At 46.2% G+C, this 13,972-nt stretch overlaps 1 protein-coding gene across 2 annotated transcripts in view; it reads left to right on the top strand.

The window, feature by feature from the left end:
• The window catches only part of AP2A2 (adaptor related protein complex 2 subunit alpha 2), a 1,261,084-nt gene that overhangs the window by 799,361 nt on the left and 447,751 nt on the right, over positions 1–13,972 (top strand). For both annotated transcript variants that reach the window (XM_069624009.1, XM_069624008.1), the window contains exon 11: positions 3,143–3,325. In XM_069624009.1, the coding sequence (XP_069480110.1) occupies positions 3,143–3,325 (183 nt within the window). The remainder of the gene's footprint in view (positions 1–3,142; positions 3,326–13,972) is intronic.

The following is a 13,972-nucleotide window of genomic DNA, read 5'->3' as shown; positions in this document are numbered from 1 at the left end:
GGAAAGTACGGCTGCATTAGCAAGCACAGGCCCTTTCCTCCAGCTCCCTCTAACTCGCACTCCTGGAATCCTCTTCCCATCACATACTCGGAACAGCACTGTGGTTCTAGGACCCTCACAATCTCAAGGCTCGCTGTACAGGATTCTGATGCAACACCCCCATCCCTTATGCAGTATGACACTTCTCATTCCCGTCCTTTATTTCTTTTGTCTTAAATTACACACCCATTTCCTTCTGTGCAGGCGGGAAGTGTGGCATCTGTAGCGCTTTTACCATGTCACACCTTTACCACCATATTGAGATATTCCTCAACCGGTCGTTCTGAGTTTGCACAGCGTTTTTCCACTTTGTGCCCATGTGATGCTGGAAATGCTTTTTCGTGGGACGGGGCATCATTGTCCTTGTCCTGCCACGTTTCTGTTGGTGTTTTCTGTGTGTTCTGCACAGGAGTGCAGTTTGAACCCCTGGCAGTGCAGCTCTTCATTGTTTCCTTTTTGGTGAATAGTACCCATGGGACACCCTTGGGGCACCCCTGGGTAGGGGTGCACCCTTGTACCCCTAGTGTATGTTTTTGGTCACGTGTGTTCCCACAGAGCAGGGTATGGGCTGGTGCCAGCTACATGCTGACTTGACAGTGGTTCTGAGTGGCCTCCATTTTTGGGATACCCAGGCAATGCCAAAGGAATTGATGGGTTCCTGAACAAAGGCAAGATGGGCACTGTAGCCTCTTGGGTTCCTTTGCCCTTTTCCCCCCTTGCTTCCCAAAGTCCTGAGAAGCCCTGGCTCTGCTCCCTTCCCCAGAATGGCTGTTAGGTGGAAGGACCATATACGTCTCTGGGGCTGCCTCCTGCCAGACTGGCAGGAGCATTACCAGGGACAACTTGTTGTGGATACACCCTTGGGATGGAACCTACATGAATGGAGTGAGTAGTCCATATGTATTCTGTGTTGTGGGTGTCTGGTTTTGGTTGTGTGCAAAACAAAAGAGGTGATGGCTTGAAGGTTTGGAATTAATCCTAACCTCTGGCATTGCTCTGGGCAACCCTCCAGGCCATCGGTCTTCACCTGCCAAGACATTACAGAAGGGGAAAGACCATATCCAAATCAGGCTTGGTCTCGCCCCAAAGGTGGCAGTCCAGCTCAAACTGCTACGGCCACAACCCTTTTGCACGAGACCACTAGCATCCCCAGACATGTAGAGAGGACCTAAATAGGCAACCTCTTCTTGAGCTACGAAGGACCATCGTGCACCTGCTTTTCTGCCGAAATACCCTTGACGTCCGTCCTGTGTGCGTGCTGTCTGCAGAAGGGGGTCGTCGCGAGTCCAGAAGAGGAGTGCCTGAACATCTTGATCCGAAGAAGTCCAGTTGTGTCGCACAGGGTCCAGAAGAGTGTGACGACTGCAAGGCAGATTGCTGCGTATTGTCCAGAAGAGGGGATACCCTGGCATAGTGCTGCTCGACAGCCGGAGCTTCAAAAGTTCCATTTGATTGGAGAATCCTACAGGGGACATCCTTGACATTACATCTGACCACTTTTTTCCACCATAGAAGATTCAGGGTCGCTGTGTGCAGAGGGTCCACCCGTGGGTCTGCACCACCAAAATCCGAAGAAGTGCCGAGGGTCCAGACTTGTTGAGGGCCGCAGTCCAGTCCACTGGTCGAGTCCTGGTCGCCAGAAGCCATCAGAGGTCTGTGTTGCAGCTGCAGCTCCGAAGAACCAAAAGTCGTTAGACCGTGAAATCCTGAAACCTGACACCTGCTTCTGCCACTGCACCTGTAACCACCGAAAGTCATCTGTGGCTCATATCTTCTTCAGTCAGGCTTTGTCAAGGTCCACAGCAAGTTTCACCTTTGTGCGCCATCCACAGTCTGAGTAACGACCCACCAATGGAGACCGCTGTGAAGATGGAAAGTGCTGCCTTTACGATACTGCGTGGTTCCTTCTTTTCTCTTGACCTCGACATCCCAGCGATGACTCCTTCCAAAGGGGGCACATCCTTGAGGGGTCCAGTCGAGTAACGCCAAGAAATTCCACAACTTCCCCTGCCAAGGCACCAAAGGTACTGTGATGAGGAAGAGCATCTTCCAGCCTCCGGAATCATCCAGGGGTTCCTGATTCATATTGCATCCTGTTCTCCTGTGGCATCTCAAGTACTTTGGGGTGGTGTAACCTGAAGAAAGAAAAGCAGAGCATTATTTAACTTATTTGGACTGGGCTGCAATGTACAAGATAAAGTGCAACCTAACTTTTCCTTTTCAGGTTGCCCAGGTTGGTGGATCCTCACACAGTATCACTATTTAAGTCTAAAGAAGGTATTCTGCCAATGTTCCTGAACTAACCTGCCTTTCTACAGTGATCTATGAAGTTACACCTTGCTTAGCTATTCTCATGCTTTTTAAACACTGTCAGCAGTTGGTGCATTTTTTATGAATCTAAGTATAGTGTGGTACCACATATAGTATAAATAGTGTTGCCCTTATTAGAATAGTGTTGCTAAAGTACAAAGTGTATTATTATTATTTTTATGTGCATATTTATCTGAACCCTATTTTATATAAAGAAGCTGTGTTATCATCCAACATAGTGTGTGGACATTCCTTTGTGGGGGCTCTGGGAGTCGCTGTACTTAAGAAACAGCCTTCATCACCTCCCAAGAGTTTGTCTTTTTTGTTCGTCCATAGCTATCACATAGAGAACTTTGGCAGTGATGCTCTGTGCCTCTACCCCAACCACGTGGAGGGCAGAAGTACAGCTGTCCCCCTCCAGTCTTTGCAGCTCTTCTGGGGTTGTTTGTTTTTAGGCATTTACTCTACTAACAAAAATACATTAAGGAGTTGTATATCTTTTTTCACTTCAATTATTGTGGACAAAATAATGTGTCGAAATTGAGGCTAAAGGCCACATTTTACTGTGAACAGACAGCTGCTCAGAGGCTGGTATGTCAGCAAATGAAGTAATAGTGTTCTATTGGTTGTTTCTTGTGCCTATTACACTATAAGGGTTATTCTACAGTCGGGTCACCGGCTGCTTCAAAGGTCCTGTGTCTTAGCTCTGAAAGTATATTTCAATTTGCATGGGTTGTACTTGACTATTGTGCCTTTAAATCCAATTTCTGGTCCTTTTCCCCCGTGCTGTCAGGTGTTGAAAGTGGCAATCCTGGCGGAGAAGTATGCTGTAGATTACACATGGTATGTGGACACGATCCTGAACCTGATTCGAATTGCTGGCGACTATGTAAGTGAAGAAGTCTGGTACCGAGTCATCCAGATCGTTATCAACAGAGATGATGTGCAAGGATACGCAGCCAAGACCGTCTTTGAGGTATGAATCCACTTCAGGAGGGGTCGTGATGAACTGTTTATACCAATATGCACATATTCATACAATCTTTATTTCTTTGCCGTTTTAACAGTAAAGCTCTCCCAGTAATTAGTTCTCTTTACCAGGACAGTTGGGGGAGAGAGGGCGATAAAACATATCCTTCTCCTGCAATGGATCTTTCATAGATTCACGTGATGTGAATATTCCTTATCGTTGGGGTGGGAATCATCGTTAACATAGACCAGTCTAATTTTAAACTGAAAACTTCATTCACTTTAGGTACAGTAATTTTGAGTCATATTGCCCACAGCAAATGGAAAGGGCTCCACCCCGGCAGGCATCTTATTTTTACCACACGTTTTCGTGTTGGCAGTCCTCAATATTTCTCTCTCTACATTCGAAGTTAATTATATTTAAAATAAAACATTAGGGTTTATTGCCAACTGATCCCGTATCGCCAGTTAGAAGATGCTTGCCCAACGGTTTCCTGCTCCTCTGCGGTCTCTCCCGCTCACAATAGCCCAGTCTTCGAAGCACTGCACATTTGGGCCTACTCAAATGTCTGATGCCAGGAAGAAAAATCTTTTTAAGGCCTGCACCCTATGTGGCCTAAAGAATGTTTTTGTAGCGGACCTCCACAAGAAATGCCTCTACTGCCTCCATCACACCACATAACTGAGGAGTATGGTTGCATCATTTGCACATTGAGAGTGGTGATCTTTACAGTTAGAGGTTACAAAGCACAGTAACACTTTGTCTTTGCACTTTGCACTTTAGGGTCTTTTTGACCGTAACGTTTTAAAATGTATGCAGTTGGGTAATTCTTGATGTTTTTATAGGATTTGTGCAACTGGACTCTCAGGATAAACTACTTGGTGATCATTTAATTTAAAATAGATTCATAAATAATTTGATTTTGATTGATTTCCCCTCCATGTGATCTATTTATTCTGCCTGCATTAGAAGTCCTTGAAGGTTTGTTATATTTAGAAATCATCATCTCCCACCTAGACTACGCCAACTTCCTCTATCTTGGTGACCCAGCATGCCAGCTCAAGAAACTCCAACAAATCCAAAACTTATCAGCCAGACTAATCCTTGCCCTCTCGCCAAGGGAACATAACATCCCTGCCCTCAAACTACTACACTGACTGCCTATCGGCCTACAAGTGACCTTTAAAGCCATGTGCATCACATGAGACATCCAGAACGGGACTAAAGTTGCTACAGACAAAGATCTACTTCCAACCCTCCAGAACACTCTGATCAGGCTCAGCTTTACTCCTCTTTATTTCCCTCTTAACACTCCACTAGAGTTGGCGGCTCTAACGTTTCTATCCTAGCTCCAACCATCTGGAACACTCTTCCTCTGCACAGAGGACTAACTTTCCTTCAAGAAAGTACTCAAAACCTGGCTATTTCCTACAATACCCTGAAAGCAGTCCCTAAACTTCCAATTCCCAATCCGAGCATACGAACATTCACCACCAGGCGGCGCTGGCCATTAATGCTATGGCCCGACGTCACTGGTCGTGGCATCCCAGACCTCACACACTATCAAACACCAACAATGATCTTTGCTCTCTAAAGCACCACTAGCTAGACACAGGCCGTCATCACATTTTTTTCACACCATGAAATGCCACAAGATTGATTAGTTACTGCACCTGTCACTTATAAGGGGAAACAAGCAAATCATAATCAGTTGTTGAGATAGAACTTCATACCTGCTGCATTTGGATAGATTGTGATGTCTGGCAAGGCATTGTCCTGGGAGGAATTGTGTGCCATGGCCATGTCTCACACCAGATGGGCAGGTGGGGGTTTCTCGTGGGTTGCTACAGAACGCAATCGGAACTTGCCCTGAATCGCACTTGAAGGACGTGAGGGGTGGCTGGTTGTTAGGGAGAATTCTCCGAAATATGCTAATTCCCTCCACCTTAGACACCCCCAGCAACGTTGCTGGTTTTTGAGGACTTGAATATTTAACCTGGAGAGAGTGAGACCCTTTTTCCCACTCGATCATGTATTTTAATGTGATTTTGAACTCTGTTTCTTTTGGTTGTGGATTCTGACAACCTCCATAGGCATCATCTTTTACATTGTGTCACACAGCACCTTCAGTGCATTGACACAGAGAAGTCTTAGATTTCCCAAAGGTTTAAATACCTTCTGTGGGATAAACTACTGTTTCCCAGAGCAGTTAACTGAAATTGACTTTACTTACATTTGTAACTTTCTAGACCAAGCAAACACTATCTTAGAATAGGACGTTGGAGGAGTTACCTAGAATCCCCTTTGTCTAGTATCTCATGTAACATTGTTATGTTACCCTTTTCTCACTGAATGGCTGGTGACAGTCGTTACATTTTAACTACCGTGGTGTGCATTTACCACGGGCTGCATTCGTAGCTGCAGTAATGCACCCAAGGGTGCCATTTTTGTCAAAATGGCCCTAGTCTTCTTTTTTCACCATTTCATTGTGGAAAGGTCCTTCTTGAGATTTACTCTGCACGCCAAACCAGGTTTGGTCCCATTGTTCGTTTTGCCTTTGGCGGGATTCACAAGTGAAGCCCGCATCTGGGTCCAGTGTGTGTAGGGTAGGCAGGAAGTGAGGGAGGTGCCCGAAACTCCCTGTGCTTAGTCTCCTACGAGACCCAAATGCACTCTGTAGTGATTGGCTGGCTGACTGTCCGGCAAGGACAGCCACCCTGCTGGATGACTGACAGCTAAGCTGGAATGAATGGGAGAGAACTGAATAAAAGGCGAGGCTTTTGGCTTGGAAGGCAGAGTCGACCACTGGATGAAGGAACCGAAGAAGAACTTGAAGAGGACGCCTGCTGCAACTCTTGGACCGTTTGTTTGCCTGGTGAAGCCCTGCTGCTGTGTTGAAACTCCAAATTCTTATCGGCAGAGACTCCCCGTAAGGACAACTTCTCCCCTTGAGTTGGTGGGACCAATCAACTCCAAAGTAAGCCACCTGGACATCCTTCTCGGAGCTGATAGAATTTCCACAGAGTTGCTGCTGGAAACCGAATTGCCAGGAAGAGCAACACCAGATGGTGTGCATTGCTTTTAAGGTGGCCAAGAGCTCCAGGAAGATCCCCCCGGTCTCCGAGGAAGCAGGACTGACCGAGCCTGAGCCCCCTCAACAGAGTGCGGGACCCCAGAAGCAAGGAAAGTCCATCTCGACAGCCAGAAATGGTGGTGTTGCTATTTGCGGTTGTCGCGAGGAGCTGAAACACTGAAGAGCCACTTGTTGGAAAGATTGCTGGTTGCGAGCGTTGACTGTCCCATTGCAGTGCAGGAGTCCCCAGAAGTCCTCCCTCTTGTCTCCATGACTGAGGCCCAGGAACAGTGAGTTCTGCAGAGCTGCACAGGAACAGAAGTCATCTGCTGCACTTTTTCTTCAATACAAAGGTACTGTAAAGTCTGGGAGAACTTGCCTCTCATTGTAGAGTTGCTTGCATCGTCTACTACTCACAAGTCTAATCAGCTTGTGGCCCTACATTTGATTGTTCTTTTCTTCAAAAACTTCTAAAACAATCTGCAAAGACTTTTCTACTTACCTACCAGAAGTGCTTTATCCTGTGCCCATTGACTTTGGCTTAGCCTGTTATGCTGAATGACTCTGCTCATGGGATCCAAAAGTATTTGCCTGCTTAAAAATATTTGTGGTCTCTTGTTGTTCTAATAACCTTTTCCTTTTACCAACTTCTAAGAGTATTCTAAATGCAAACAGTAAGATATTACTGTCCCCAGCACCCGAGCTATTGAAGTCACCTGAGGGTGTAGTGTGTGTCTGCGGGCCATCCCAAAAGGGTTTTTACTGATTTAGAAACTAAGAGTGTACACTCTTGAGGTGTATGTGTGTGTTACTTTTACATTGCTCCCTTCTGAAGAAGACTTAATCTAACTGACTGATACATTAATAATTGTTTATTCAAGAAACCTTGTGTGCAAGTGTTTATTTGAATACTTGTCACTGTGAATCTCTGTGTAACTCCCCTACAGCTCACAATGACCCCTCTTGAGATAAGCCTGGATGCTCAACACGCTACTAAAACTGTGTAGTACAAGTTTATACCAAAGGTTGGGTTTCCTAAACCTGTAGTCCGAGTTGTTTTAGTGTTCCCAAAGAGTACTGCATACAAACTTTGCCTAACACTGGTTATCATGCTTGGATGAATCATAGGGTTGGCCTCCCATGGTAACGGTAACAACTGTGAAGGTTTAGTACACACACACACACCCACACACCATCTGTGAAGAATTCGCCAAGCTCCCCACTTGGAAGAGCTTGAAAATATAGCCTGTGCTGTACTAGTGGCAATTTGTGAAGCATAGCCTGTCGCTAACCATTTTTCTCAGGATGACACTACCTGATTGGGTGCACATACAACAAATCTCCATTCTAGTTTCTAGGTACGTATAAACATAGCACTCCGGTGGACACATGCCGCCGGGATGGCTACCCATACACATCAGAATACAGCAACTCCTACGATAAATTTGGTCTCGCTGGTCACATAATTGTTCTGCATACTTACACCAGACTACGCTTCAACACCTCTGACACCAGTATGCAGCAAAGATCTATGACAAATTCGAGCCAGCTGGACATATAGCGAATCTCTAGCACTCACGCCATCTCCTAACACCTCTCAGCACCCATCCACATGCCTGCCCTCGTGGGTTGTTTTCTACCCAATCCTGTTCAGCCCTGCTAAGCCTTATCATGGCCAAATGTGCACACCCATTCTAATCATACTCTGTGATCTCCAACACTCTGGACTTCGGTCCCTAAGGGCATTCCCACCACTAGCGCATTGATAATATAATAATAGTAAAAGGCACTATATAAATGACAACTACAATATAATTGGAGTGGAGAAACATCACCACTGACAAATGGGTGCTGTCCCAGCAGGGCCATACACTTGAGTATTGACTCCCTGTCATCCCTCCAGTCAAGGCAGAAAAGTTTCATAGTCTGCTCCAATAGTAAGTCCGGTCGCTGTCGTCCAGCGGAGCCATACAAAGAGTCCCACACACACACACAGCGAGGTCAAGGAGTGTACTCCAGATATTTCCGGGTAAGAAAAAACACAGGCGGTTGGAGGCCAATTTGACCTCTCAGAATGTTAAACAAATCTTTTTTTTTCATTTACATTTTTTTTTTGTTTGGTTACAAGAACCTTTTACAAAATACATCAACAATACAGTATCAATTCCTTATCAACCAAAAATAAAAAAAATCTCCTATAAGCATATAAACAATAAACTAAAATTGGCATTAGTACTTAAAAGTACCTTAAGAAAAAAAAAGGCATTCATCCAATGTAAAACAACATTTTTCAAATAACGATATTACTTATTATTAATACCTGAACCACTGCGGTTGTTGGTGCTGTATCATACCCCGAGATCAGCCTATCCCAAAATAAGTCTGACAGGAAATGTTCTTTTCCCATTCAAAACCTCGCAAATAAGAGTGATCTAACGGGCCATGTGCCTTCACAGTATGCTAGTAGATGTTTGAGAGACTGATTCGCCGGATTGTTACAAACATTACGGAACTTCTTGTCGGTAATACCCTGACCTCTGCTGTGAAGAAATTCCCCAGTTTGTGCTATGTTCAAACAAATTCTCAGAAAGCCTAACCTAATTTTTCAGTCTGGAAACTTTACCAAATATCGCGGGAGGACCCCTAACTTATCTACCTTCAGAAAGTAATTAACGAGGGACTGGGACCACATATTCTCGAATATCTGAAGGCTCAGACCTTCTGGATGGTCACACTACAGCAGATACTATCACAGCAGCAGCACAGAGATTTCCTGGTATCGCGAGATCTGGAGGATGCCTTTTTTCACATCCCTATTTATCTGACACACCGCCATTACCTCCGCTTTGTAGTAGCAGATGAATATTACCAGTTCTACCCTTCGGACTGCGGTCTGCCCTGCGGGTATTTATCAAATGCCTCACCCCAGTGGTAGCACATATCATCTGCCAGGCAGGCTCTCACGTCTACCCGTATCTCGACTGGTTGGTGAGGGCGACGTTGTATACTGAAGCCACGCACAGTTCTGCTATGACCATTCATTGTCTGAAATTGCTAGGCTTCTCTGTCAACTACCCAAATCCTGTTTTGTTCCCTCTGACCAGGCACTGTACCTGTGGGCACATCTAGACACGCTAGCTTGCATAGCGACACTGTCAAGGGAGAAGGTGCAGACTCTCCTTGCCAAAGTACAACACTTCTTGTGTCACCCGGATCTATCCGCATCTACAAGTCCTTGTTGGGCATGATGTCCTCCTGTATCCCTCTGCTACCTCACTGCAGGCTCCTCATGCAGCCCTTGAAGAGTTACTCGACGCTCGTTGGAAGCAGGTTTTGTGGTCTTGGCAGGATCAAATCAAGCTAACCAAGCACAGCAGAAAAGAACTGTGCTGGTGGTCCATCAAGGCTCGTATGGTTCCGGACGACCCCTTCACCAAGTCAGTCATGACAAACGCTTCCCTGGAAGGCTGGGGCACGCATCCCGACAACCTACATGCCATTTACAGACACCACCCCAATGTTCTACATATGCAAGCAGAGGGAAACAAGATGCTCCCTCCCTATCGTTGGAAGCACAGTCTATCTAGCACTGGGCGTTAAAACAGCACATGTTCCTCATCCCTCTTCACCTCCCGGGACTGCAGAATACATTGGTGGATTCCCTCAGCAGGGAACTTCGCTCCTGTCATGATTGGGAGTTGCAGGAGGGTCAGCTCCAAAAGGTTTTCCGCCGTTGGGCAACCAGAGATGGACCAATCTGCCACCTACCACAACAAATGCTACAGAGCGTTCACCAGCAGGTTCCCCACCCAGAGAGCCTAGGGGATGCCTTCTCGTTCCTGTGGAAGGGGAAAATTCCTCTATGCTTTCCCACCAATTCCATGAGTCCTATGTGCCTTCAGAGAACAGCAGTGCAGACTAATCTTATTGGCCCCTGCACAGCCGACAGTTCTGGTACTCCAACCTCCCAGAGCTTTCCTCCGCTCCCACAATACAATTCTACCCTCATCACAATCTACTGTCTAGGAACAAAGGGGACATTTTCCACCCCGACCCATGCTCCGTCAACCTGACGTCCTGGCTCCTGTGTTCCTAGAGTTTGGCTCTATCCCACTATCTCAGGACTGCCGGGACATTGTAGCGCGGGATCACACTCCTCCTACACTTGCTTGTTACAGCAGCAAATGGAGAAGGTTTAAGATTTGCTGCAGAACCAAGTAGATAAACCCTTTAAACATTCAGCAGCCAACATCCTGCTGTACTTGGTTTTCTCTTGTACACGCCGGTATGGCTCACTCTTCCATCAAAGTGCATTTGGCAGCTATCTCAAGGAATACCCGGTCTCCTGCATCACCTTTGTTGTGGTTCCAAAGATTAGCTTTCCTCAAGGGCCTATTTCGTTCCTTCCCAACAATCAAACGACCGGCTCCAGCTTGAGAGCTGAACATGGTCCTATCAATCCTGGTGAAGCCACCATTTGAGCCAATGCACAAAGCCCTGCTGAGTTCCTATCCTGGAAGACTGCTTTCCTGGTGGCCATCACCTCTGCCTGGCGTGTAGGCAAAATAAAAGCATTTTCCTGCAAGGCACCCTACCTAGTGTTCCACCCCTCGTTTGTGCCCACGGTGCCATCCACGTTTCATCTCAACTAACCGGTTATTTTCGCAGCGCTCTTTGGTACGCCGGTTTCCCCGGCAGAACACTCTTTGCACTCTTTAGACGTGCAAGCTTTGAAATACTACGTCTCCCACACCAGGTCTTTGCAGCAGACGTCACAGCTTTTCATGACGTTTGGTCTGTCGGAATTGGGAACGGTCTGTCTAAATTTTCTATTGTCAGATGGATTTCCCCCTACATTTTCTTCTGCCATCAAGAAGCTGGTAGGCCTCTCCCTGGCAGTCCCATGACTCACTCCACAAAATTGGTGGCCGGTATTACTGCATTCCTTTCTGGGGTCCCACTTGTGGACAGAGCAGCGACATGAAGGTCGGTGCACAGGTTTACTAAGTTGGACTGTGTCGTCAGGGATACTGCTGCAGAGTCTGGGGTTGGCCAAGCAGTACTATGTAACTGTTTTCGTGAGGTTAATGCCTCCTGTGGGAAGTGTTTGCTACAAGGAGCTTGCCTCTGCCCATTATGGTTATATGGTATTGCTTTGTAATCTGTTCACAGCATGTTCATCTATGAAAGATCAAATGCTGGAAAAGAAACGAGTTACTTACCTGTAACTTCTTTTCACCAGCATTGGTATCTTTAATACATTTCAATGCTAAACTCTGCCGACACTGCTTGGCTCTTCTTGGCTCATACTGCCACGTTATGTGCGCTATGCCAAAATCTGAAGATGGCCTACAGGGATAGAGATAAGGGAGCCCTTTCCATTGGCTGTCGGGAGGATGAACTAGAATGACGGTAATAGAGCACTAAAGTGAGCTATGTTGTCAGTTTAAAATTAATCTGCTCTGTTACCGAGGATTCCCAGCCTAACAGGGAATCTTCATGGCATGTGAATCTACGAAAGATACCAATGCTGGAGAACAGGAGTTATAGGTAAGTAACTAGTTCCATATTTGCTATATGGGCAAACAATACATTACTTATTTCTGTGTCTTGGGATTTTCATCATGATTTGTAATCCTCAGGGTTCTTTGCACAGAAGACCAATCCCAGAACACAAAATGGAACTTGCTTTTTATTTTGTTTCTGTACAATACAGAGGCAGATGCTTGGGTAATAGTGCTTTTCCCTTTTAAGGCTGAGAGCTAGGGTTTACTCAGTATATCCTGCACCGAGACAGCCACCTATTTTGCTCACTGTGCGAAGTACCTAGGAAGCATTTGGTTTTTTATATTAATCACAAAACAAATTCTAACCATCTGCAGGTTTTTATAAAGTTCCGTTTTTTATCATATACTTACATCACAATAAAGAAAAAATGTATTTACAAAGATAATTCCATTCAAATGGTTCAATACAGTATTTTCAGAAGACTTTCAGAGTACATGTTCTTGTTAGACTTGCCAAGAAGGTAATAATCTTCTTGCGGTATCTTTATGGTCTATGAATAGGTTTTAATGGTGCCCCGAAATTAATTCAAATAGATGCAGATTTGTCATTAATGTTTCCTCATTTGTTTGTTCTAAACAGTATAACGACTATGCATCAATATCTCCAAAAGTCTTACGATTGAGACTTGTTTTGTTCATATGATCGTCTGGCTTTTCAAAGCAGTGAAAGTTGGACGATCATATAAACAAAACAAGGTTTTCCTTCAAGTTCAAAATAATTCACAGTAGAAGCACTGGGGTTCCTTTACCCAAGTTCAAAATAATTCACAGTTTTAGTAGGCTCAAAAGACTTAACATTTCTGGTTTTCACCTTCTGGTGGTTGACCTGTGTTCAATGCAGTATTTAGAGAAAGCCATCTTTTAATTCAGTTAATATCGGCTCCTGCACTGGAATCCTTGTGTGGGCTGGAGCCTCCCACCATACACTTCTCGAGCCGCGTGCTTTTGCTTGCAATGTAAGCCCTTTGGGCTTTTATAGGGGCTGATGCTGTGTTTAAAAAATTTTTTGGGGAAATTTGTAACAGAGCTCTTGCATGCTCCGTTTTTACTTGGGTGCCTATTCTTCGCCTATCTGCGTTGGGCTGGCGCACGCCTCCATGAAAATCCATCTGGCAGCGATCTCCCGCTACACCAGAACTCCGGGGCAGTCATCTCTGTGGTCTCATCGCTTGGTGAAGGAGTTCATGAAAGGACTGTACCGATCGTTCCCGCCGGTGACGGCTCCGGCCCCGGCGTGGGAGCTCAACGTGGTGCTGACCAGGCTCATGGGCCGCCATTCGAGCCTCTGCATTCGGCACCGTTGAAGTTCCTATCGTGGAAGACAGTGTTTCTTGTGGCCATCATCTCCGCACGAGTGGGAGAGATCCAGGTCCTCGCCTGTAAACCTCCATATCTGACATTCCACGAGACGAGGGTAGTGCTGAGGACGTGCCCCTCATTCATGCCCAAGGTGCTGTCGGACTTCCATCTCAACAAGCCCTTGGTGTTACCTGTTTTCTTCCCGTCGCCTTTGTCACCGGCTGAGAGGACTTTGCACTCACTGGATGTGGCTAGAGCGCTGAAGTTCTACGTGGACCGTACAAAGGGTTTTCGGAAGACAGCACAGCTGTTTGTGAACTTTGGTCCTGTGAACCAAGGGAAGGCCCTCTCGAAGGCTTCCATTTCCAGATGGCTCTCCGGCTGCATCATGCACTGTCACCGGTTGGCAAACCGACCGTTGCCCGGTCGTCCAAGAGCCCATTCAACCAGAACGATCGCTGCTACTACGGCGTTCCTGTCTGGTGTGCCCTTGCTGGACATCTGCAGGGCTGAGACGTGGAGGTCGACGCACACCTTCACGAGATTCTACTGCGTCGACTGGGATTACAGGGATTCCAGGGAGGAGTCCAGAGTCGGCCCGGCAGTGCTGCGCAACCTGTTCACTTGAAGGTGAGCCTGTTGAGGAGGTAAGATGCTTAATGTTGAGTAGTAGAAATGTTTAATGTTGAGCATTGCCACCTCCCGTGGTTGTGC

The sequence above is a fragment of the Ambystoma mexicanum genome, chromosome 11, assembly GCF_040938575.1.
Source record: "Ambystoma mexicanum isolate Mex_15411 chromosome 11, UKY_AmexF1_1, whole genome shotgun sequence".
Lineage (NCBI taxonomy): Eukaryota > Metazoa > Chordata > Amphibia > Caudata > Ambystomatidae > Ambystoma > Ambystoma mexicanum.
This window is presented reverse-complemented; position numbering and strand designations above follow the sequence as displayed.